Genomic DNA, 26,435 nt, shown 5'->3' on the forward strand with positions numbered 1-26,435 from the left:
GTCTCAGTGGACTGATACAGATTTGAGCTATGTATGACCAGAGAGAAGAGACTTTATACAATAAATTCGTTGCACTCATGCAGCATATTAAAGGAACACTTCCTTCCAAGACTTGAGAAGTCAATTTAGGCACAGTTATTGTGGTTGTAGTAATCGGATCATCATTTTATTGAGATGAATTTACACCTGTCACCCATGCCTACACACAAGTTTTTTTTCTGAGAGCCTTAGTCCCTGTGTCTTGCTGGACCTTTATTTCAGATAATTGTATTCTGTTGCTAACCTGCATGGATGCCTATCCTTAAATAAAGAACGCTAATTAATCTGTTTCTTCTAACCTTTTCAATCCCTACTGCCTAGTTCCACTTCAGTAGGGCTAGTCTAAAATTGTAAGTGTTATGCTTTCTAATCCTGTAGGCAGGTGCTTGAGACTGTCAACCTGTTTGTCAAAATAATGGTTGATTTTTTTTAATTTTTTTTTTTAAACAAACTACTTGGAAATTCAGCAGTGGGAAGACACAGTGCTGCAGGGAAGTCCCAAGAATTTATTGCCCTTATTTCTGTTGCTTGAATTTTGCTACTTGGAACTTTCCTGCTTTTGCCAAATAGCATTAGGCTTTTTATTTTTTTAATTAGCTAATGCTCAGAGAATCCTTTTTTTCAAGCAATAATTTAAATGATCTGCTTTGCACGGTAGTTAAGGTTGCAAATAGTGTTTTGGCCTGAGTTACCTTCTTGTTTTTCAACTGTGAACCATAAGTCTGGCATTCATGTGAGGATAGGGGTTTTTTTATTGGTAGGATATTAGTGTGGAGCAAGTGATTACAGAGAATACTTTGCTTCCCAGTACATAAGACAGAATGTGATACTTACATTGAGAGTGCTGGTATTTGTTCATAAGGTACTGGTATTCCTTAGTAGTTCCAACAATTTTCTGTGGCACATGTTTTATTACATATAGTGTGTAACCGCCAATGTCAAGAGTCCAATTAAATCTTGTGGAGAAATTAATCACAAAATAACAAGCTACAAACAAATCTGTGGGTTGGCTTATAAGGAAAAATCCTTCCCCCTTTCTGTGCAGGTTTGTTTTTCTTGAAGGGGCAGTCACCCTGGTCTATTTGCTACCCAAATGAACAAATGCGGGGAATTAAAACTGCCTCTGAAGATGGAGAGGCAAATCTCAGAAAAGCTGGTGGATTTTGTAGCTCATGCAGTCGATCAAAATGTTATCCTTTTGGCGTATAGTCTTTGTATAGCTCTTTTTTGAAGGTGTACTTTTCTTACACTGGCAGCATACCTCTCTTGTGAGCTGGATTAATTTAACTGAGCTATGTATTGCAATCAAGCATTAAAATTAATGCTTTGGTTGGCATTTCAGTGCTTCATGGACATTCTAATTCTCAATTGCTGGATTTGTTTGGACTTGTTGGGGCCTGACTCAAGCATAGTGTAAGAGGAGCGAGATAAAATTTTGTGTGCAAATGCACACCCTCAGCTAAGTAGCGTAAGTTCCCATTTCAGCTTCAAAACTTGTAGTCTGGGTGTTTCAAGTGAGACTGAGATTCGACTGTCCAGCACAAAGGAGTGAAATCCATTCCCTTTCCAAGCATTTCAGTACTGCAAAATCACCTTTATAACCAAAATGGCCAGTTAGCTGGAATGTTTAGCAGAGAGGCTGGTTGTGTTGGGAGGCTTAGAGCCTAAACCCTTTAATCACCTTTTCTGATGTGGCCCTCCAGATCAGGCTGGAAGTGTCTGGCAGAAGGATGCTGTAGGACAGCAAATAGAGTGGCCTGTGCTGCTCAGCGTCTAATACTCTGTTGCCTTGCAATAATCGGGCTCACGGCAAAGAAAACTTGCTGTTTGTGATCACTAGTTTCTTGTTGTAATACAAAATGGGCTTAATTTTAGCTTGAGAAGTAATATCAAATAATTCTGTTTTCTTACTGCTATGCATTTGATCGCTTCCAATTTTTTGGCCCCAAGAGATAAGAGGTTACAAGTGCAGGTCAGGCTACAAAAAGGCTTGAAATGCTGCAGGGATTTTTGTTTTAATCCCTTCAAGGTTTCAGTCTTTCTTGTGGTTCTGATGTAATGTAAGAAATTAAAACAAAAGACAGCAGCCAGATGGTACATCTCCAGGATCAGACAGATTAGTTTTTTAAAAAAGTGAAAAGTTTACTAATACTTATTCTCTTCTGGAGTTTTTGCTTCTGTGGAGTTCAAGCATCCATCTTCTGCATGCTTCTACCAGTAGCACACAGTGAAATTACAGCTACTATCAGGTTAAAAAAAACACAACCCCCTAGCCTGCTTTCACTGAATATCAAATAGACATGATTAAAAGTCTGATTTTTCTGGATCGTAGGATGTGCTTGCTGGGCAGTAGTCTAAGTTGACTCTGTTCATCCTTGCCTCAGTTTTAGGAGGTGCCCTAAACAGCTCCTGCAGCAGGCTCACTTTAATTGCTAAAGGTGTTCTCAATTTGATTAGTTTAAGACAAGGCTCTGAATTTGCACTTTCCCTTTGCCCTGTTGTTTGGGAATTACTCCATTTTGTTAGCCTAAGTTGGCTTTGTGGTTACAGAATATTTTCATGCACTCTGAGTTTCCCTTTTTAGGTTTTCATTGCTTTGATATTCCATTTAGATAGCTGTTCTGATTCAAATTACTGCATTTAAATAGTGCATAGGGTATATCTCTGATCCCAAGGGAAACTGCAGAAGTTCTGTAATATGGAGGCTTTGAAATCATAATGTACTCGCTTTTATTTGGTTTCAGGTTTTCTTCAGCATATGCATTGCTGTGTTCAGGTGAAACCTTCATGCCACTGGAAAGATAAGCCAACAGACCTCAAACTGAAAAATGAGGACATGGTTAAATGAGTTTTCTTTCCTTGTTTTTAGGGGACATCACACAAAAGGGGTATGAGAAGAAGAGAGCAAAGCTTCTGGCTCCCTATGTTCCACAAACCCAAGGTAGGCACTTGTTTCAGCTGGTGCAAGAATTTCGCATAGCCTTGACATTAAAGGGATCTGTGGAATGGCTGTGGAGTGGAGCACTGAGATTTCATTTGCCAGCTCTGAAATATTCTGCTTTGTATGTGTTTCTTCAGCTATCTAATAATTACACTGTGGAGGTTGCATGGATGCCATGAAGTCATGGGCAGTCATTTGCTTCTAGTTTGCTTGTTCATATTGAACTCCAGGGATTCCTGGTAGTTTCAGAGCTCTTTGGTGGGCCTCTGTAGAGTGCTGTGTATTTCAACACTTTGTATGCCCTGTCTTTATCTCCCACATACATAAATCACGTCCTACTCCCATGTCAGCTGAGAACTCAAGGGCTTTCAATCAATCATGAAGTGTGACGCCCTCAAGAATCATTCTTGAAACCTTCTTAAAAATGGCTTCACTGTAGGGTTGGTCTGTACTGCATCCTTCTTTCAGCCATCTTAATTCCTTGTTGGAGAAACATTAGAATTTTCGTAATTCGTTGGTGTATTTTACCAGAGTAGCTGAATTCATGTACTTCGTTTACATCTGTTTCTTTTGGTTCAAAGATCCTTAGCAGTAGAGCTGATTGTATGTCGGATAATTATATATAATTGTAAACTGAAGAACACGGCTGAAAGTATGTCTAATAATTATTATGGGGATGCTTACCCAAAATAATTGCACTACTGATATGCTGAGATGCTTAACCATTAAAAACTAATGTGTCTGGCTCTTAGCAGTTTGGGGAGTGAATGGGTATGACAGGCAGTCATGACTGGACTTACTGTAATTTACTGAGACTGAACCACTGCCAAAAAAATTTTAAAAAGTGAAGGCCAAAAGTGCATTTATTGACCATCAGCACTGCATCAACTGGGGAAAGATTGTATAGGGTTTTTTTCTGCTGAAATTACAGCAGTTCACTTCAGGCAATTGCTTGAGGAACATAAAAGGACTCTGCCATTGTCGTGGTAACTTCTAGACTCTGCCGCTCCAAAACACTTGATGGTTGCATTCCTGCTCTCCTCCATCCCAGTTGTTTCTCAACTTTGTTTTGCTTGCATATTCAAATAAAGCTGGTGCCCGGTCTCTTGTCCAAGACTTACTGCTATCATGGGTGCTTTACACACAAAAGAATGGTGTATTCTGTCTGAGCTAACATACTGAAGGTAGCAAGGCAAGCAAAAATTGAGGTTTAGCCTTCAAATTTGAGATTTTGTTGCAAACAGCTCTCTGAGTACTGAGGACTGCTTCCCTGACCCAGGATGTGATAGGAATCTCTGATGACTCGGTTGCTACCTTTGTATCAAATCTGTTTCTGTTATTTAAAGAAACCAAAAAGTAATACACATGACTAATCCGTCTTTAAGGTCTTCATAAGTAGCTATTTGCTAAGCAGGTTTTACAATCTCTCAGCCCAACGTGTATACCAGCGGAGATCTTGAGCCTTAGAAGGAAATGTGGGCTCCTTTCGTGTGTTCAAGTGCCTTCTTGGCAGACTTGCTTTTGTCCTGGAGTCTGGCAGAGGCTGAAGCTCTACAAGTTGCTTTTCATCTGACGAAATGATCTTGTGCCCCTCATGCTTGTCACTGTGCACGCATGTTTGGTTTGTTTTAGAAAACATTGTTTAATTAGGAGGAAAAAAAAGTGTTTGGCAAGACTGTCTGTGGCCCTGTTATTTTAATTGTCATGCTTTTGAAAGCTGCAGAATGAGCCTAAGTTCAGGAAGAGACACAGGCTGATAGGAGGTCACCAATTAAGATAGCATTTTGACTGCCATTCTGTCTCAGCCCTCCAGCTTTTTATATATCTTATATCCAGCTGCCCCTATATCTGGGAATGTCCTGTTGTAAAAATCCTGCTGAAGTCACGCATGAGGGATTCAGAATCAGGTCACCTTGTTAATGAGCAGAAAATTAATTTAGTCCATAACAAAAAAAAAAATTACTGTTGGCATTTAGTGCATTACATTTCTCAAAGCACCTTCTTGATGTTAGCTAATGTATTGTCTCCATTTCATAGATGTGAAGTGAGGCGAAGGTAGGTATGATGACATGTCAGGGCATGTCAGCATTATAATTTGGGAGATTCTTATTGCTAAATCGGTGCTCCCATTCACATTGCCTCTGGGAGCTTGCCTCATTATTTTGGAGTTAAGGCAACAATGTTAATTACCTAAAGATACATGTTTTCCTGGTGCAACATCCATTTTTGTAAATGAAACTTACTGAGGTGATGGGGTTGCGATACCAGAGTTTTTGCTTCTGTTACCTGCTGGCTGCTGCACAAAAGGCTTTGAATAAAGTATTTTGAGCAGCTTCCCAAGTTGTGTGTGTTAAGTAATGCTGCTTTCGCTGGTGCCTGAACCAAAACAGGGAGGACAGGCATGCTTATTTCATGTTACACTACTGACTAACCACCAGCAAAAATAAAGAAAGGCCACCCTCCTCTCATCTCATCCTCAGCATCTTTCTGAATGCAACTGTAGCTAAACCATAAGTTCCGTTTTGAAACAGAGAGAGGGTCTCAGTGGCTTGAGATGTTGCTTTTATTGGACTAACACTGACATTTTCAAGTAACCTTCAGAGTCATTTGTGAGGACTGAATATTTTTATGCCTATTTTAAAAGGTGCGATACAATGCTATTTTTTGCTATTTTGCAAAATGTTTTTTGGATGGGCAGATGAACTACTCCGCTACTAGGAGATGGTGTAGTAACTCACTACCTCTTGAAACTAGTTTTTGCTGCAGACTACAGGCAAACTTCTGCCTAGAGAAAGAGCTCCTGTCCATATTAGTTGCTGCAAATCTGGAACAGCTTTTACAACTTTTTTAGCTCAAACAATGCAGATGCTGGAATGCCTTCTGCCAAAATTAGCAGCCCTTGCACACACGCTGTTGGCAGAGTACGTTTTCTTGCTATTTAAGATAATGCATTCGGTTCCTCTGCTAATGTGTAAAGGAAATTATGTTCATTAAGCACTGATTCACTGTCACAACCTTTTTATGTAACTGCTGTAGTGCTCTTGCTCCTGTTTTCTATTCTCATGATGATGAAAAAAAAATTAAAATTTTAAACAAGCAAAGAGAACATTATTGCAAAGGTAAGATTAATGTGATCTGGTGGTTTTTGTATTCCAGTACCTCAGGAAAAGCTGTTGGAAAACAGGACTAATATGCTTGTAAACCTGTTGAGATTGATAACGTTTGAAGCTGTTTTAATTGATCTGTGAATTCTAGCTGTTAATGTATGTTTTGTTGTTTTTTCTGCTTCATGTTGTTATGTATAGCACAAGGTGGGAACGTTATAGATTCTGTTACTTTAGTGGTTCATTTCTTTGAACTTATGGCACTTTGGAAAAGAAGCATTTCTTCTTTGCTTCCCAAGTGGGCTGTCATGTATTTCCTGACTCAGAAGAGTCCTTCCTGCCACCCTGTGTGTTGTGGACTTCCAATAAGCCAGCAGAAAGAACTCTACTGTAAAGTTTTACCTTTTTTTTTATTTCCCCCCCATCTTTCAGCATCATGTTATTTCAAACGGGAGCTAATGTGGAATAGTAATCAGTGATAAAACAGCTTTGTCTAAACCTGTAAATCATGCACACGTGCTCCAGCTTAGTGTTGTTTAGAGAGTTTCACCCATTTACAAGATCTGACTTGCAGCTACCACAAATGGGGAATTATTTTCTTCCTCATTCAGTCTGAGGGGTATCACAATTTCAAATAAAGCTTATCACTTGGCTCTGGGAAGTATCTTTCACAATCTTTGAAATAATATCCAGGACTAAATCAATGGAGCACCTGAATTCTTCCTTCATGTCTTGTACAAGGCAGAATTAAGATCCATCTAGCTAGTAACTCCTGCAAAAGTCTCTGAATCTCCTAAGTTTGGTGAGTTCTGAGCCTTCTCAATGCTGGAAGACAGCAGCAATCACACTAAGCTTATGCAGCCATGCCTGCTGCTGAGTGAGGCTGTCCCCTGTGTTCTGGAGGTGCTGTTCAGGTTGACTTGTAAACCCTAGATACATGAGTTTGTTATTTATATGATTTTTATGGGTGTGTAGCTTGAAAAAATCATCTTGTTATAAGGAATAGCCAGTCCAACACTGGCACTTCTGTTCAATTCTATATGCAAACCAGCAGAATAACAGGTTTGCCTGCTGCTTTTCTTCTGTCAGATGAATCTAGCACTTACTGTCTTTGTTATTAATGTAAACATTTATCCTTGTTGATCATACATGATGCTTATAATGGTTCTTTTAATTGAAAAATATTTTTATGGAAAAAAAAAATATCCCTGAATCTCTAAATCATTGAACCTCTTCCTTCAACAAAACACAGGGATCACAAAGCAGTCAATTCTGCTTTAAAACTAAGGACAATTAAAAAATCCATAGCATCCTTCAAAAGGAAATCTAAAATAATTTATTCTTCATGTTTCTGTAGATTTGGATCCTGCCAGCAGGAACTGCAACTATAGCAGGATTATTCTAAAGGGAATGCTAAATAAGTCAGCTATCACCTGCCAGGCTTAGCTCACTTATGTTGCTTTGTTGTATAACCATTTATGATTTACTGTAGCTATACACTTTTTCCCTCATCTGTGCTTGAATGCTTTGTTAGGCTGCTGTAACATGTTATTATGTCATAGTAAAATATTTAAACAAAGAGCTTGCTCTTGGTGTGTCATGTCACTTACAGACACATTTGATCCCTTTGTAAATGGAATGTCATGTTTGCCTTGTGATGGCTTGCAGAGCAGATGAGATGCTTTTGCAAGGCTTAGAGAACTGAATATGAATTTAATAAGTCATTTAAAATAGTGTTAAATCTGCTGCTGACATCTAGTGGGTACTTGAATTCGTAAATATTTGAATGATCAGAAAGCATTAAGCTTTTCTTCTCAGCCTATGAAGGTGTCTTGTGTTTGGATCGAAATAAAACTCTCTTGTTTTTGATTTAAGGCAAGTATATGCTACAAGGATGTTAAACTAGTTATCAATGAAATGTGCTCCAGAATGACAGAAAGGGGACACAAACACTGATTCTTTTGGATGTGGGTAAACTGAGATTTTGAATTTAAAATCTTGCTCTGAAGTCCAGGTCTTTTGATTACTGGGTCCTGCACCTAAACCTCAGAAATCTCTTTTCCTTTTCCATTCTATTTTTTGTGCTGCTGGCATCTTTGTACAGGTGATGGTTAAGTTTTGATAAGCAACCACAGAACTCTGTGGTATATGTTATGATATCCAAAAAATACCAGTGAAAATGGGGAATAGTTGTTTGTCCCCCTAATATGGTTTGAGAATTTCTGGCTAGCAGGATGTGTTCTTTTTAACTAGAAATAAAGGTTCTGATTTTTTTGCATGATAGTTTAAAGAATCATTACTACATAAGCTCGGTAGCTTGCCTCCATTGCATATTGATATCACAAACAGAATTGCTAAAAATTTGAGTAAGAGGTGAAAAGTTTTGAAAAGGTTCCCAGGTCAAATAGTAAAGCTAGGGGTTAAGAGAGGACTTCTTCCAGGAGCGTGTTGCCCCCATATTCTTGAATTTTTTCCAAAGCATATAATGCTGGGCTTATTGGATAGTTAGTTAGCTATAACATTCAATTAATATTTTGCTTTTTAGGATGTTGGAAGGTATAGGAGATGGTTGAAGATTTCTGTAACTAGTTAGGTGTGATTTGCTGGTATTGTAAGTTCCCTGAGCTTGAGGCGCTTGCCTTAAGTTGTTTACCTAAAACCACACACTAAGAAAGTGGTATAACTGGAATTGGACTCCAATATTTGTGGTTTCCTCTTCATTTCTCTAATCCTTTGGTAGTTTGTGAAAATTCATAAGCACCACATATTTAAATGACACAATTGCTCTTCTTTTTGCATGACTTCAGGTGACAACTGTAATTACAGCTATATATGACCTTTTGGTTTTGGTTTTTAAAAAGTTCCCACTGATGGCACAGATTCATTTTAGAATTGAGACTCCAGTAGCCACGATTCCTAGTGTCCCTTGCTGAATTATGTAAAATGATAATTTCTTATCAGATTATCTATTTAGCTCCCTGTATTCATGGGAAAAACAAACTTTTCCGGGATGATAAAGCCACTTGCTTCTTGACACGCTGAAAGGAGCCAGAACCTGGACAACTAAAGGTCTATTTGGTTTTGTCATTAATGTGAACAGCAGAGGCTCTTGCTGCTGGTATGTTATTGGTTTTCCTGTCAATAACACACACTGGTCAGTGGAACACTGAGTAATGAACCCAACTTCTCAACACGTTTTTTCTGTGGGTTTGCTCTTCTTCACAACTCAAACTTAATTTGAGATAATGACTTATTGCATCAGTCAAACCCTTTTACTCATTGTGCCTATAGCAGTGACGTCTACACGGAGACTGGTGTAAATGACTATGATCTCTAAAAGCAGTTACATATATTGCTTTACCACAAGTTAAACTGCCAATTCTCTTCCTCCTTAATGGAACAATGAGAGTATGGTGCAGTCCTGTTCCCATTGGAAACATGGCAAAATAGGGAGCAAACTATACAGATACTAAATCACAAAACATTGAAATTCATTGCAGATGGCCCTATTAAGGGTATGGAAGTTTAGGACTTAACTGCCTTATCTACTATTTTGTTTATCAAAATTTATCTGAATCTTATCACCTTTGCTTTTGTATTTTGTAATGGATTCTTTAAAGGTGACTTCATCTCCCTTTATCACTGATAGGTTACTTAAATTACGTGAAATTGTGTATTATGTCACCTGCTTCAGATTTGCTGTAAATTGTCTCTTCAGGTGCCTAACAACCCCTTAAAAAGAAAAAAGCTGGAAAAAGCCTCTTAAGGTCAAAGAAGGGACATGTATATCTTAACTGCTTAGGGTATAATTGAACAGATGTGTTAATATACTAATTAGATCCACTTCACTACAAAAAAAAAAAGGAAAAAAAAAGAAGAAAAGAAAAAAAGAAGGGGAAATCCTGTAATTATATGGTAAAAGAGAAAAGTATGGTCAAAAAAAGCTACTTCTATTTCCTGCTCTCAGAGAATTGTGGACTGTTTTCCAGGGGTTGATCCAGCATTACAGAAGGAATCCAGAACTCAGATGCCTGTTCCATCTGCAACTCCAACCTCAGCATCATCATCCTCATCCAAATTTCACCGAGCTCGCTCAGGGGGAGCCAGAGATGAACGCTATCGATCTGGTAAGAGCAGGAGCAAGAGTTCACCTGGGATTCCTGTTAATGAGGAAGAATGTACTCTGTCCTCTCAAGGAATCAAGCTTATTATTTGTCCACTGATGGAAAGTCCTACCTTGGTGGTTCTGTATAAAGAACCATCAGACTTGTAGGACTACAGCTGCTGAATCAAAAAAGAATGCTAAGTAGAAAAAGCAAATAATTTTTTGCCACCTTGATTTTTTTGGCTTGAATGCAACTATTCAATGCAAGTCGTTCACAGAATGGAAAGCTTATTTTAATGATGTCTGTAGGTAACAAGATTCAGTGAAGTGACAGGTAATAATTTGTTCCTGGAATTGGTGATTGCTGTGCATATCTCCTCTAGGAGGTTGGAGAATGAGAGCTGTCTTTATCTGTGCTTAAAGTACTTCCAAAGAGCAGCAGAAATGGCTGACTAGCACCCTGCTGATTTCCTTCTCCGCTTAAGGAAAGGTGAAGGTGGAGGCACCTATTTTTTGTCTCCACTTGGTTTTGGTTTTCACTTTGCATTAATAAGATTTAAGTTTTCTTCTCAACAGGGCCAAATAAAGTATATACCTTCTCCAGTAACACGGCTATTGTATACTGCCATTTCATAAAGCATTAGAAGAGCCTAGTTTTCTGGGTTTTGGAAAAGCATAATTAAAATACATTAATCTGAGAAATTAATGTGGATAAGCTCTCCCTTGTCAGAGTAGTTTTTTAATAAGTTGTCTTCCCATCACCAGTGATGTGTCTTCCTTTAAAGATGGAGGCCTCATGTCCTAGCCTGTTTCAGTTACTAATCAACATGTATTTGCAGCTGCAGTTCATAACTTTCAAGATTTACATGAAATCTGCATCCAGTCAGGTTTTTAAACACAAGATTTTTCCTAAATCAGGCAACTGGCTCAGAATTTGTCAGTTTATAGACGAGAGTTGCTCCTGGGGCTGTATACAGTTAGCTTAAAGGCATATTTTAAATTATGCACAAGCAATTTTAGGATAACCTTTGGCTAAGGGAAACAATCTGGTGGGGTTGGGGTTTCCATAAAGGTTGCTAGAGATACCAGAATATAATGACTAATCCAGAAGATTCTAGACTAAAAAACCTGGCCCTGCTATTAGCTTGCTAACTTTAGAAACCTCAGTTAGTTTCCCTGGTTGTTTGGGTTTGTTTTTTTTTAAAAAAAGGAAATGTTACTCATGAGGTGGCAAAATCAGTTGTTTGGGAAGGTACTGTAAAATGGGGGGGTTGCATAAATACAGATGGCTAGCAATAGTTGCACATGTGTAAGCCTCGTGTTTTTCTTCCTCCTCTACTGTTGCAAAACTGAGTGTATGAACTTCCATTTTGCAGATATCCACACAGAAGCAGTTCAAGCAGCACTGGCAAAACACAAAGAGCAGAAGATGGCCCTGCCCATGCCAACAAAAAGGAGGTCTACATTTGTTCAGTCTCCAGCTGATGCCTGCACTCCCCCAGGTTAGGTTCTTACAGTGTGCGTGTCTGCATGGATGTTAAGGTACGCTTTAGTAACAGTTTCCAAATCAAGAGGCTGCAATTGTCAAAATAATCAAGCTCTTCAGCATATTTGTAGGTAGTCTGTTATTCCTGTAGCTCTCCTGCTACATTTGAGCAGCTGCTTGTTTTCATGGAGCTGCTGTTAGGGCTGTGAAAATGACTCCTCTTCTGGGAGCTTTTAAAGAATCAATTGGCAAAAGCTGAGTGGGCTTTCTGGACTGAGGCTTCTTTTTTTTGCTTCCCTCACACCTATTTCAGTTGCATAATTCACGTTTTGATTTTGCTAAGGTCTAATACTCAACATACAGGAAAAGGATTTGCACTGATATGCATTTCTGGGCAAGGACCTTGGAGGTGGTCCTGTGGGATTCCATGACTTGCAGGACTTCTCTTTCCTAACCCCTCCCATGTAATGGATGCAGCAAAATACCTTGGATAATGTGGTGTCTGTTATGGTGCATGTGCATCAGATTATTAATAAACCTCTCTGTTTTCAAGCAGCTATACGCATTGGCTTAAAGATGAATGTGTGTAATTTTTGGCAGTGACTTTTATGTTGTCTCTCATTGTACAGAAGCATCACAGTCATTTGGATTGATGAAGGCATCTGAAGATTATGAATTCATATCTCATTGTGAATTCATATCTCTCTCTGAAACTGCTCTGCTAGGCCACTTCACTCATACCTATTCTTTTACCTTCTTTTTTCTTCGTACTTCCTTTTTTCTTTTCCTTTCTACTGGGGACTAATGCATGTTCCCAGTGTCTGCTTGGGTCTCAGCTTTGTACTGACTTGTCCAGGACTACAGCACATTCTGAGCTGTGGGTACGACACAAATAAAGTTAGCACTTACAGTGTGTCTGGAATCAGTCTTTTCCTTCAGCTCGTGACTGCATTCTGCTTTGGCAAGTAGGTAGAACATGATTTAATAGTTTGATTTACAACTAGAGTATAGGCAGGCAATCACTTTGAAGAACATGTAAGTTTTAGGCCAAAGCCTAACTGAATGTTTATATGTAGCCCTGTACAATTTAAGATATCAAGTAATGAGTGCTTTCTTTGTGATAAAATAAATAGTTCACAACTTTAGGATAGGCAAGGTATCTGTTTTCTCAGAAAGGCAGGATGCAGTTCCTTGTTGTAGTTTTCTGTTTTGTTTGGGGTTTTTATTGTTTTGTTTTCTGCAATTAAAAGGGACCCATTTAGAATACCAGACAAAAGCATCTTCTGTGTGTGGCCTTGGCATATTTGTTTCCCAGTGCCTGCATTCTGTTCTGTTCCTGTGAATTTTCAGCTTTGAGAATGACACTGACCCCTCACTTTCCATTTCAGAATTAGCAGTTAGGCAACACAGCATCTGATACTATAGAATATGAATGGAAAAGTAATGAGATAAGTTAATAAACTTGAACCCAGGGGAAGGATACTTGTCTGAGGAGGTGAATCTTTTGTGTGCTTTAAACAGGGGCAAAACACCAGGGGTAAATGTTGCAGGTGTCTGCTGCTTCAACTTCTGTTTTGGCCAGTGTAACCTTGTTTGATACAGCCCGTGGAAAAAAAAAAGTTCTTCATATTACAAGCCTGTGCCATTGATATGTGAATTGGAAAGAGAGCGTGTTCAGTGTAATGTGCTTTTCCCTAAGCAGCTAGATTTTCTTTTCTGCTTCCACACAGACACGTCTTCCGCATCCGAGGATGAGGGGTCACTAAGGCGCCAAGCTGCTCTTTCTGCTGCATTGCATCAGAGCTTACAGAATGCTGAGTCTTGGATCAACCGATCTATTCAGGGGTCATCCACATCTTCATCAGCATCTTCTACACTTTCCCATGGAGAAGGCAAAGGGACCAGTGGGTCGCTAGCTGATGTATTTGCGAATACTCGAATAGGTAGGAGATGGGTATGAACAGAAAAACTGCTTCAAGTTTAGATTGCATTAATAAAGCTGGAGTTGTCCATTGCATAAGGGAAATTCGGATCAAGAGTTTAGTTAGTTTTGATGGAACTTGTTAGGATTTGTTGGAGTTGCACCATCATGATGATGTTTTCCTTAAGAATTTCAGAATATTGAGGTGGTTGAAAAAGGGGAAGTGGGGAACAGGAGCTTACTGAAGTAGAAAAGGCTCCAGGGTGTGATGACAGTATTGACAGGATCAGTAGGCACAACTTTCTTTCTGTATACTGTGTTACTTATGTCTATAGCTATTTAAAGCTACTGTGTGTACAAAGCTGCCATATGCACGTAGCATTTGGCATCTGTGTCCTGATGAATACCATAGGGGTGTCTTTGCCTATTGGGTGGGGGAAATGCTGTGTTTTAACATTCTCCTTTTGCTACAAGCCCTAATGGTTTATTGTTTGCGTTAGATTAAAAAAGAAAAGAAAAGAAAAAGAACCAAAACCAGACATTTATGTGAGCAAATGAGCATGTAATTGAAAAAAATGGTTTTAGCAGAGTAAAGATTTAACACAGATCTTTCATGACTAGTCTGAGAAATAATCAGAGCATCCAGGTATTGAGAAGATGGAGCAAAATTTACAGATCTGGATACCCCAGGCTCAGTTTTTTGAGGCTCTGAGGTGCTCCTTGCTGCTGATGCTTCTGTTTGAAATTGCAAAGTATGTTTTTGCTCTGTGTATGTTTGTCTTTTTTATCTTCTGTTAAAGATATTACTGCATCTTAGGAGATGTCTGTATTTTGTGTGCTCTCTGCTTTTGCTTAACTGGTTTGGGGCAAGCAGTGCATAGAAGTGCTGGTGTTTTTAACTGTTTCATTTTTTTTTTTTATTGCTGTTATTTTTGTTTGTTTATTTGCTGGGATGCAAATTGTTTTCTGAGATGGAAAACTGGAGAAAATGCCCACAAAATGTAGTAAATATAATTAACGCATCTTTGAAGCAGAGAGGCTGTTTTTAATTGGAGCATACAGAAAGCCACGTTACCTTTTGTAATGAATTAAGGTAATCTAGCTTTTTACCTACAGAATAACTACTATCTAATATAATTAGTATTTTATGCAAAATGGAAGCTTTAAATCTTTGTTGGAATTCTATTTGCCGTGTAGATGCCACATTCATCCTGTGCTAACACCTAATTTAAATGAACAGGAACTCTCACATGTGCAATTTTATATATTTCTTTGGAGAGAGCAGTAAAAAGTCCTGCAAATGTTTGGAGTTGTATGTCCTTCCTAGTGATCTTAGAAGTTCAATAAATGAGAAATATTCCTTGCCAAAGTATCTCCAAAAGTATGCAGAAACGGATTTTTTTTCCCCGTAGAAAGAGGGGTGCAGAGAATCAGCCACAAAAACCTTTCTGTGGGAATTATTCAGTATCTGACTTCCTTCAGACTCTCTCTGTGCAAGCCAACATACAGTTTCAAAATTGTTGGTTTTTTTCCTTCGTAAGCAACAGTTGCGGTTCTATTAAGCTAGAATAGAATATTCTTGCCCTATCAGATGATAGAACCTACTGTGTTGTACAAAGAAATCCCATGTAAGCAAAAATCACTTAATTAAGCGAAAGCTAATGAGAGAATTACTGAAGTATGCAGAGATACTTGTAGTTTCGAAGCTTACAAACTCATCTGAAAAGCAGAACAATGTCTTGCAACTTAAAGCAAAAGTAAGAACCAGCTTGCTCTATTCATTAGATTTTAAGTTTATTATTTAACTGCTGGACAGGCTCATACTGTTTAGCCACCGAACTGGAAGAAATTTAAGGCCAACATGATTTTTTGCTGATCTGCTTTAGTCAATAGCCTACCGCGTGTTTTGTTTCAGAAAGCCCTTGCTAACAAAAAAGTTAAATAGTATAATTCTAGCAAGAGAGATTACTGCATAGGTGATGTAGATTTTTGTTCTGGGGCTTTGAATATTTCAGAGCTCATGTGGATCTCAATTTTTTTTTGTTTTTTTTTAACAGTGCTGAAGGTTCAAGAGATTTAGCTTGATTCGAAGGTTAGAGACCAAGAATAGGAATTCTGTTTTGGTGAACCACTTTCCTGACATGGACAAAGCCACTCATCTTGTGCCTTTGTTTTCTGTTTTCCAGAACAGATAACGTGCACTTCCTAGAGCTACTTAATATTTAGGAAGTGGTGTGTTTAGCATTAATAAGAGCTCCCACACATTCAACCCATTAAATTCTTAAGATTGTTGGTAACAGGTAACTAACACTTTGCTTGTTTCATCTGATAATAAAAGGTATATGTTAATTGCTATCTCAATTTTCTCCCTTCTTTTAGAAAATTTCTCAGTTCCCCCAGATGTCACAGCAACTACCTCCTCTTCCTCAGCACGCCCAGCAGCAATTGACCTTCCTCCTTCAGGGATCGTGAAAGGCATGCACAAGGGATCTAATCGGTCTAGTCTCATGGATACTGCTGATGGTACGGAAGCTTTCAGAGTACCCAGAAATTAGAATGGTGTTAAGGACTTGAGCTGGGAGAACAAATCATGTGACTTAAGTTTATCCCATTTAAGCACTTCACAAATTTGAAATGGTTATGGCATTAGCATTAACACATTCCTATGCCTCAGTTATGACATTGGCATGAACACTTTCCCATGCTGCAGCAATTTGCTACTATGTACTGAACTGGAGAAAATCATGGGAGAGACCATAGGCTTTTCTCTTCTTTACTGCTTTTTAAGAAAAAAATTATAAATGCATAGGTAGGCTAATTGTTTTTAAAAGCTTTTGTCCTAGAATTCCCTAAACGAAAGGTAAGATGAATGAAATAATGTAATTCTTAACTATAATTAAGCTCCCATGAAGCTGATAATACTCACTCTAAACTGGTTGGCATAAACCTTTGTGCAGAGGGGTAGCAGTAACGCTTCTGGTCTTGTTGTGTCCTCCCTCTGCTGGCAGTCTTGCACTGCAGGCAGGCGCAGATCTGTAGGCAGTGTTTTACAGCAAGTGCAGTGTGTCAGAGACAGATGGAAATCAGCCTTCAGAAGGGAGTAAATGCTTTAAAAATTCATTTCTATTACTAGGATTTTCTGACCACTGAGTTAACACAGAACTGATATAATACTTACTAATGATGTCCTGCACTGGCACAACTTTTAATAATGGAAGCCAGTAGTTGAATGAGTGGGTGCATGAAGAGAAGTATCCTCTGGTGGAAGGCGGTAAGATATAAATGTTAATAGACATGGCGAACACTTTTATTAGACAAAAATCTTTCCCTCCAGGTGTTCCTGTGAGTAGTAGAGTCTCCACGAAAATTCAGCAGTTGCTTAACACCTTGAAAAGACCTAAAAGACCACCGCTGAAAGAATTTTTTGTGGATGATTTTGAAGAAATTGTGGAAGGTAATAGCACCAAATAATGTTTTTTATTAATCATTTGTTATAAGTACACAGACATGCACAGTGCTGAATTTATTTATCCCATTGTTTTTGAAGTTGACTCTGATTGGCTATTTGTAGCTAACCGTAGCCTTCATGAATAGTCTGATACAAAACCAATGTTTGAAGTAATTTACTGTACTGCTGAGCTTTGGGTGGCCTCCTCACACTAAACTTCTTACAATAACTAAAACTTATTAACAAAACTATTTAAATACATTTTTAAAACCCTTTCATTTGTTTAGGCTACTTTAATTAAATTTCCCAAAAGGGATTGTCTTTAATGGTAATTTCATTACAAGCTTATTTTGTAAGACTGTTTTTCTTTTCTCCAATTCTGTGTTACTTTCCTCACTACTGTTGTAATGAATACCTTTTAGCAGCACCTTAGGAGAAGACTATGTTCATGATGTTTTGTTCTGTGAAGGGCTTCCTAGGAAATTATATGTGATAGGGGTTATTAAACCTAAAGGTGATGAGGAAAAGCATTTGTTTTCAGTATGTCTTTCCAGCCTAACTGGTAACAAATGGGCAAAGATGAACTGGAAACATTATTGAATTTTCTTCAGTTCCACAGCCTGACCCAAATCAGCCCAAGCCAGAAGGACGTCAGATGACACCTGTGAAGGGAGAACCCCTGGGAGTTGTTTGTAACTGGCCTCCTGCCTTAGAAGCAGCACTGCAGCGCTGGGGAACCACACAAGCTAAATGCCCCTGTCTGACAGCACTGGATGTTACAGGAAAACCAGTTTATACCCTCACGTATGGTGAGTTGAGCCCTGGATCCCATTACTAAACTGCTCAGAAAGAGCAGCATTGGATAGAACACAGGGTTGTTAGTCTTAGTGTGGTGGCAAATACCTTCCTGGTTTTTGAGAGCTTTGTAGACAAAGCAGTGTAGCTGAAAGAGGACGTGAATGTAGACAATAAAAGCAGTCAAGAATTGAAATATTCTCTTGTATGCTGGATTGATTTAGAGTTGTGCAAGTCTCTCTTCTTTGTGTTCTAGGCAAATTGTGGAGCAGAAGTCTCAAGCTGGCCTACACACTGCTTAATAAACTGGGGACCAAAAATGAACCCGTGTTAAAACCTGGAGATAGGGTAATGAGTTTGGGACTGTCTGGTTCTCCCTCTGAAATAAAAAGAGGGGTTTGGGGGGCTGTAACTTACTACAGACACTATAATCTTGTCCTTTTAATAGCGAGACTCTTATCCCAGGGACAGGCTATTTGGGAAAGAAACTTTTGTGATTTTTCAGTCCTGCTGGCTCCTCTGTAAGCAACTTCTTGGCTCTGGACTTCGAAATACATCTAAGGAAGAGCATTGCACCTCTGAGAGAAAAACAGAGTTTTGCATCTCTGTGTTTTGGCTGTGTGTGCATCTTCATGTGTATGGGTGCACAGGGAATGCTGACATTGCTGCGCAAGGAACTCATGCACATACCACATATTCCGCAGAAGAAAGAGTGCTTAAAGATGCCCTGTGAAAAATGTTGTGGTAGAATGTGAAATAACACAAAGTTTTCTGACTTTTAGTCACTATAGATCTGAACTGTGCAATTTTTCTTTGTATTTCAACTAACACCACATTTTTTTGAATTGTAGGTAGCCCTTGTTTATCCCAACAATGATCCAGTCATGTTTATGGTGGCGTTTTACGGCTGTCTCCTAGCAGAAGTCATACCAGTGCCTATAGAGGTACCTCTTACCAGAAAGGTAACGTTGATGGAACTTAGAGGAGTGATAGGCTGATGCGGGATGAAAACCAAGTCAGACCATCAACCTCTGAAAGGGTTTCACAGCATCCAGCTGCTGCCTTAGCAGCTCTGTATCAACGCAATGTGTGAACCTGGAATAGCTGTTTAAAAATGGAAAAACATATTGACCAGAGAGCTGTGCTGAGTAGCTGGAAATGGTCGATTCACCTAATTGCTGTAGTCTCCATTCTGTTACTGCAAATAAGTTATACGGTACAGACAATACTGTGAATCTGCCCTCTGATGTGAAGGGAATCTCATTTCCAGACATGCTTAGCATCTGCCAGTCTTTTGACTTTGCTAGAGACTGAAGGTGCTAAGTATCTCTGAAGACTTTGAGGCACTTCTTGTAAATCTTTACTCAACGAAGTGTTTTCTTTACCCTTACCAGAATTTTTGCAATATTGCCATATTATTGCCTTGTCAAGAACTGTCTAAAACTATAGAATTTCATAAGAGGAAACAAAAGAAACAGGATAATGGCAAACATATGGCAAGAGAGATGGTAATGAAATGGTAAGCTAGTCTGGTAATACTATGGGAGTCACAGAGCTTTGCTTTGATTTGTCTGTAATATGACAACTGCTGTAGCAACCAAATACAAAATTAAAACTTCTCCCAGTATTTGCCCAGTCAGATTTCTTAGTGAGCTACCTCATTTCAGTGTTTTTATCATTGTGCAATAGAAATTAATTCCTGGGGAAAGAGAGGCCTTGTTATTTCAGTGTAATTATACGTTTTGCTTTTTTTGCCTCATCATTCCTCTTTGAAGCATCTGGGCTTCCATTAATGAAAATAAATGTTGTATGCTCAATGCCTAGATGCTGGGCATGAGCGCTTGTTTTCTGTGGATTTCACATTCAGTGCATTTTAGTCTTGCCAGTATAATACTACTTTTATACATAAAGAGTTCCCTTTGAGAATCACCAAATTTCTCTGCAATCTGTCCCCAGTTACATAATTGTTTCATTTTTGAACAAAATGAATTGAAAAGAGCAGACTTGATATGCAGAAGAGTAAGTAGCCCTTCTGCATTTTTGTGGTGGCTTATTTTCCTATGGACTTTTATTGGCTTGTAGGTATGTCTCCATTTTCACCCAGCAGGCCTTTGTGCTGGATATATATCATCTTCCAAAATGTGTTATTATGTAAGCTTAGAAGCAGTTGTACTCATCCGTGCCAGACAGTGGTTGTCGTCTGAGTTTCAAACCATTGCCAGACATCGGATGCAGGCAAAGAAGGACAAACCAAAGGAAAGAGTGTTTGTGGGCCTGGGTTGTTTCTTCTTTTTCCTCCCCATGTGATCCATAATGTTACCATCCAATTACCAGAGCATTACCAAACCTTGGATTTTGGTAAGGGGAAGGTTGACTTATGTCATCTTTAAACAGGAATGACTTTTTTCCCTTTCTTCCTCAGGATGCTGGTGGTCAGCAGATTGGTTTTCTGCTGGGAAGCTGTGGTATTGCTTTGGCCCTCACCACTGAAGTTTGTCTGAAAGGGCTTCCAAAAACCCAAAATGGAGAAATTGTGCAATTTAAAGGTTAGATCAGTTATATACTTGCTTTTGATTGTACTTTTGCTATAGCTGAACTGACTGAAAGTAGTTGTCAGAGGTCTGAATGCATTTTGGGGGGGCAAAGGGAGCAACTTTTCTGATAGCATCACTTGACTATTGTAGGTTTTATGCATATGGTGTAGATTGATCCATTTGTCCAACAGAATTGCTTTGGTGTTCTGGAAGTCACGATGAATCCACCTTACAAGACAGGGTTGTCCTCAGATCGCTTCAGTGGCATTTGGCAGGTTCAAAAGCAGTTTTATTAATGCTACAACAAGCTATGTTTAGAAATACTGCGGGGATCTTTCCTGAGTAGAGGAAGTACCTTGTTGCCCAGTGAACTCCCTGATGAGAAACGAGATGAACCTTCTGGCTAGTAGCTTGGCTTGGATTGGTATTTTGCTTGTGTAACTGAACTTGGACAAATGATGGTGTTTTAGTGTATTCTTGCAGAATATAAATCCCTCAATAAATAAACTGATATTAATATTCCACTTTAATTTTGGCTCTAGGTTGGCCCAGACTCAAATGGGTTGTGACAGATTCAAAATATCTTTCCAAATCTCCCAAGGACTGGCAGCCCAACATCTCAGCTGCAGGAACTGAGCCAGCATATATTGAGGTAAGTAGTGAATGGGGAATAGAAAGTAGTTTCTGTGAGCTGAATGTAATGTTCTAATCACTGGAGAGACAATACTTCTGCCTTACTACCTTAAACTTCCCAGTTTCTAGCCACTGAAACAAGTCTTTCACTGTGTACAACCTGCTGTGAAGCTTATTTTAGTTTTGAATATCTTTGTGGCCTTGAGCGCTGGTCAAAATGAATTGGAGAGCACTGTTCTTGTTCCAGAAAGCTAGTAATTGAGACAACTGAGCTCTTTGAGATAGTGTACTTGATAACATAATTTTCTGAAACTACTTAAGCCAACAGCATTTTTAATTTTCTGTTCTTCCTAGCAGAGCTTATTTTCATTTGTACGCCTCAGTAAGGCAACTTCTAGGAATTGCAGTGGTTTAAGTAGTAACAGTAATTTGGTTATACTTATGGGAGCAGGAAGAGATGTTGCGAGAAGCAGTAACAGGGAAATAAACCCACACACATTCAATTGTCATCTTTATCTCACATCTCTCTGAAGTTATCTGAACATGTTTGCTACCTGAATAACTATCTTGTCAGTAGTGAACCTTGCTGATACCTTTCTACAAGCAGGTACTTTTTTGAGTATGTCTTAGCAGCTTTAGAGATACAAAACTTTATTTAATATGGATTCCGTGATTTAATTTCCTTCATATGTGGCATTCAGAGTCACACTCTGACTTTTTTTCCTCTTCTGTAGTACAAGACAAGCAAAGAGGGAAGTGTTATGGGTGTTACGGTGTCTCGAATTGCCATGCTGTCTCACTGTCAAGCCTTGTCTCAGGCCTGCAACTATTCTGAAGGTACGTGATGTCACAGAAACATCAAAGGAATGAAGGTTCAGTGACATCATTTTCAGTGGTTGCCTCTCATATTTTTAACAGCTGTCTATGAGTAACCAATACACAATAGTATTTACTTTAAAAAAAAAGGTAAAGAAAAAGTAAAAGAAAAAGCTGCAGATTAATTCTCCCCCAAAAGTGAAGACTGTCTGTAATCTTTTCCATCCAAAACTACATCAGTTTCATTACCATAGTGAAGAGGAATAAAAAGTGGGATTTGCATCGTGTCTAGAAAGTTAACAAGTCTGTTCTGATGAATCAAAAAGGGAGCAGATGAATCAGAAGTGAGGCATTTTCCAATGAGCTTGGGTCTCCCTCTCACTGTACTGATCACCCATTAAAATGTACCTCCAAACTCCTGTTCTTGATAGTGCGTGTAAATATTAAAGTACCTCTTGCATAAACTGGTTCCGTACTAGTCGCGTGAGGCTTTTTGGCTAACCCGGAAATGGAGATTGGAAATTGCTGATGGGAGTACAGAGTGTTCTGCTATAGGATATGGTTTTAGTCTGGTCTGCCTTGTAAATCAAGCTAATTTATATATCCATGACTGAAACTTTATTTTTAGAGCTGTATGTCATAGTACTTTAAAATGCAGAGTTTGTCTTTTGGAAGCCATCACTTTAATTTCCATTGCTTCTGGGAGTCAGTGCTTGAATGATGTTCTCTACTCTCTTCCCCTGCTACTGCTCATGCATAACGAGGTTAAGACCCTTTCTGTTCTACTGATGTACATTACAGGCTGGAATGTAATTTTCCTGCAACTTTCTGGGATGTGTTCCTTCTCTTAAATTGATGTTCAGTTGCATTATTTTGCCTAACAAGGAGCTCTGACTAGTAAAACGTATAATTAGACAAACAAGGCTCTGCACTTGCTTGCTCTATGTGTACCTCTTAGAGCAGATCTGACAGATTCAAATGACAGTTTCAAACGTGTGCAGATTCTAGCGTAAATAATGGTCACAGCTGTCCTGGAACATTTCACTTCAAAACTACAACTTTCTTCTCCCAGGTGAAACGATAGTGAATGTTTTGGATTTTAAGAAGGATGCAGGGTTGTGGCATGGCATTCTAACGGTGAGTTGAACCTGTAAAGACTTTCTGATGCATTTCATAACTCTTTATAATTGCAGCATTTGAGGACATGGTTGAGGACCATTACCTATTAAGTCAACCATTTCTCTCCCTGCTAGATCTGCAGTTCTCTGGAGGAAGTGTGGAATCATCCTCAGTAAACTTATGTGAATTCATGGTGGGGTAGGAGATGATGGGGAGTGAGGGTGACTCCTGTTTCTGCTTCCTAGTAGGTTTTGTGAGCCCTTTTCTAAAAATCTTTTTTCTGCTTTTCAGAATGTAATGAACAAACTGCATACTGTCAGTGTGCCCTATTCTGTGATGAAAACCTGTCCGCTGTCATGGGTGCAGAGAGTTCATGCCCACAAAGGTAACTGTGGGCTTTAGCTTGAAGTTCTCAGGGTAAATGAGCACAGGGCAATTAATTGAGGCTTGCTTGCTTTTGTGAGAATTTTCTCCTTTAGGAGTGTTGGAGTGTGTATTCATATGAAGATGACTCATGGAAAGCTTTTATTTGTCCTTATATGGTTGTTTTTGTGTTGGTTTGCAGCAAAAGTTGCTTTAGTCAAGTGTCGAGACTTGCACTGGGCCATGATGGCCCATCGAGACCAAAGAGACGTCAGTTTGAGTTCTCTACGCATGCTGATTGTAACTGATGGTGCAAATCCTTGTGAGTATGCGCATCCTGCTGTTTTCAGGAGAGAGGATTCTCAGCTAGTTGTCTCACAGGCTCAAGCTTAGCTCCTTTTGTAGATACTTCTGAGAAGATTTCAGTTAGGGCAGCTGTCTAGTAACACAGGGCTGTGGATTGTGGTACTTGAGCACCAGGGCAAGGAGTTTTCTGTGCTTTCATCCTTTGAGTATGAGTTGTGAAAGATACCGCAAAGTAAGAAACAGGAGAGTAGAATGGGGAGCTCTTGTGTGTAAAACAGAAATCTGGTCGACACAGTGAGATTAGTTTTAAATTGCTAACAGGGGATAAGGTAAAGGCTTTTAAGAAGAACTTTGGAGGGGGAAAAATCCCCAGAAAAATCTGCAAGGAATGCTGTTAGTGAAAAGGCTTAAAGAATGTTTGTCTAGATGGCACAAGGGATACTTGGAATACCATTAGACCTGTTTTGATTATGCACACTGCATGGAAACAGACCCTACACGCACTAATTTTTGGAGGTTTGGAAAATATTTTAAGCCTATTGTACCGTGAGCATGTAACAACTCTGAAGCAAACCAGGGGAGAAAAGCAGACTTGTTCAAGAGAATACGCCTGTTCCCAAGTCACATTTAGTAGGCACTTAAGCTCCTTCGTGGCTGCTATCTTGGAAGATGCTACCTGGAGTTTTTAGAAGTGATACAGTATATATACTCTGCAAATACACTGCACTTATTTCTAGGTTATTTTACGACAATTTTAAAAATGAAATTATGTAAAGCCATAGTGGCATATTTTCTTTCTTTCCAGGGTCTGTTTCCTCATGTGATGCCTTCCTGAGCTTGTTTCAGAGCCATGGGCTTAAACCAGAGGCAATTTGTCCATGTGCCACATCTCCAGAAGCAATGACTATTGCAATACGGAGGTAATGGGCATACAGCATTGCAGTCTATTTGCTAGATTAAGTGATCCAGGCTGAAGTTTGTTCACACATCAGTTGGTCATAGTTGACTTAAGCATGTAATAAGCTCCGCTGACATTTACTGTGTGTGCGCAGGTATTCAAGTTGTTAAACATTTCTCCTAAGATACGAGTGCTTTTTTTTTTCCTTTAAGATGTGTGACAGCTCAACAGTGCCTGTAAGAACTATGCACTGCTTTTTCTTACTCTTGATTTACACAGCTAGTGTGGTATTCTTGAATCTGAGATTAAATTTGGTATCACTTTGGACAGTCATTTTCATAGTCTGTTTCTGTCCATTGCTGCTTTCTGTAATAAATAGCCCTGTAAACATCTGGCCTGGGAGCTAGTGTTTAACATGGGTAAGCTGAAGAGCTGGAAGAAGAGTTGCACTTGCCCAAGAATACAGTTTCTTTTTGATCAATGTGGCTCTTCTGGGAGGCAGTCTCTATTGTCATCTCACAGTTTTAAATTTTTTGTGCGAAGAAAAGACATTGAAATAGGCATATTTCTGTTGCTGCGATATCTTCATCTGAGTCTAATAATAGCCTGTATGCCTGATTTAGTGTATTCTTTTTGTGTCCTTCAAAGGCCTGGGGTCCCTGGGGCACCTTTGCCTGGAAGAGCCATCCTGTCCATGAACGGGCTGAGTTTTGGTGTGATTCGTGTCAACACTGAAGATAAAAACTCTGCTCTCACTGTCCAGGATGTTGGCCATGTGATGCCAGGAGGTAAAAATGTGTTTCCTATAAGACCTTTTTGTGAATGGTCTGGAACAATTTAGGAAAAGAATCAGTAAATGTTCTCTCCCATATTCACCCTCAGTGTTGGGGGAGGTTAGGCAGTCCCCATACTGTGCTGTCATATCTGTCACGGTTAAATGTGTCAGTTCTTGTACAAGGCAAATCTTGGGGACTATTTTAACAATGCGTAATTTGTCCTAGGAATGATGTGTATAGTGAAACCTGATGGACCACCTCAGCTCTGTAAAACAGATGAGATTGGTGAAATCTGTGTTAGCTCCAGAGCAGGAGGAATGATGTATTACGGGTTGGCAGGGGTGACAAAGAATACATTTGAGGTATGTATAGTAGAATGCATCTTTCTTTCCCCATTTTCTGTGTAGAATCAATAGCCTTGTATAATCTCTTGGTTTTGTAACTTAAGTGTTAATGTTGTTTTTTAAAAAGATACCCTGAAAAACTCCTTACAGTTAGAAATATTCAGCATTCCCCTTTCATAAAGATCTCCCACACTGCTAAAACGACGACTGTACCGAGAATTCCCTCCCCTTCTCCTCATCACTTCACTCGCATGTAGTGCAATTCTTGATGTGAGGAATGTTTTTCTATCCTCAGGCAAATCCACTTTGCCTCCAATGTCCTCCCTTCTGTTGCAGGTTATCCCTGTGAATTCGGCTGGCTCTCCAGTGGGTGATGTGCCATTTGTCCGTTCTGGCTTGCTGGGTTTTGTTGGACCTGTAAGTAATACAGTTTTTGAGCTTGCATTGCTGTATTCTTTTGTTCGTGCTAGTAGCCTTCAATATTTAAAAGAAAAGCATTTGGGTACAGAAGTATGTGTAAGGATAGCTTGCTGTCGATAAGGTAGTTGAGAGTTAATGGGTTTGCCTGAGCCAGTAGGAACCCTTGCTTTTCCAGCATGTTGTCATTGCAGTGCCTTACTGCGTTGCTTGTTACATTTTGAGATTGCCAATTCTTCTAAAACCAAGTGTAAGAAGCTTTTTGTATGGCAGTTCTGCTATGCATGCTGGAGTGTCTTGTCTCACTGAGTGGCTAGGATGCTTCTCCTGGTTTAGTCATAAATGACATAATTCAAAGAGAAAGAAAACGTCTTTTATACAAATTCCATT

The 26,435-nt window shown here is 39.2% G+C and overlaps 1 protein-coding gene across 6 annotated transcripts in view; it reads left to right on the forward strand.

Moving 5' to 3' along the window:
• DIP2B (DIP2 disco-interacting protein 2 homolog B (Drosophila)) overlaps positions 1-26,435 on the forward strand; it is a 69,086-nt gene that overhangs the window by 26,703 nt on the left and 15,948 nt on the right. For 3 of the 6 annotated variants that reach the window (XM_010566522.1, XM_010566526.1, XM_010566529.1), the window contains exons 2-20: positions 2,909-2,980; positions 10,074-10,211; positions 11,566-11,691; positions 13,406-13,618; positions 15,976-16,119; positions 16,931-17,050; positions 17,656-17,853; positions 18,096-18,187; positions 18,691-18,801; positions 20,262-20,385; positions 20,916-21,025; positions 21,741-21,843; positions 22,895-22,959; positions 23,233-23,326; positions 23,507-23,626; positions 24,416-24,530; positions 25,157-25,296; positions 25,510-25,646; positions 25,965-26,045. In XM_010566522.1, coding sequence (XP_010564824.1) covers positions 2,909-2,980; positions 10,074-10,211; positions 11,566-11,691; positions 13,406-13,618; positions 15,976-16,119; positions 16,931-17,050; positions 17,656-17,853; positions 18,096-18,187; positions 18,691-18,801; positions 20,262-20,385; positions 20,916-21,025; positions 21,741-21,843; positions 22,895-22,959; positions 23,233-23,326; positions 23,507-23,626; positions 24,416-24,530; positions 25,157-25,296; positions 25,510-25,646; positions 25,965-26,045 — 2,303 coding nt within the window. The remainder of the gene's footprint in view (positions 1-2,908; positions 2,981-10,073; positions 10,212-11,565; positions 11,692-13,405; positions 13,619-15,975; positions 16,120-16,930; positions 17,051-17,655; positions 17,854-18,095; positions 18,188-18,690; positions 18,802-20,261; positions 20,386-20,915; positions 21,026-21,740; positions 21,844-22,894; positions 22,960-23,232; positions 23,327-23,506; positions 23,627-24,415; positions 24,531-25,156; positions 25,297-25,509; positions 25,647-25,964; positions 26,046-26,435) is intronic. The other 3 variants (XM_010566527.1, XM_010566528.1, XM_010566525.1) reach the window with 2 other exon arrangements.

Source organism: Haliaeetus leucocephalus, unplaced genomic scaffold, assembly GCF_000737465.1.
Source record: "Haliaeetus leucocephalus isolate CR32 unplaced genomic scaffold, Haliaeetus_leucocephalus-4.0 Scaffold214, whole genome shotgun sequence".
Classification (NCBI taxonomy): domain Eukaryota; kingdom Metazoa; phylum Chordata; class Aves; order Accipitriformes; family Accipitridae; genus Haliaeetus; species Haliaeetus leucocephalus.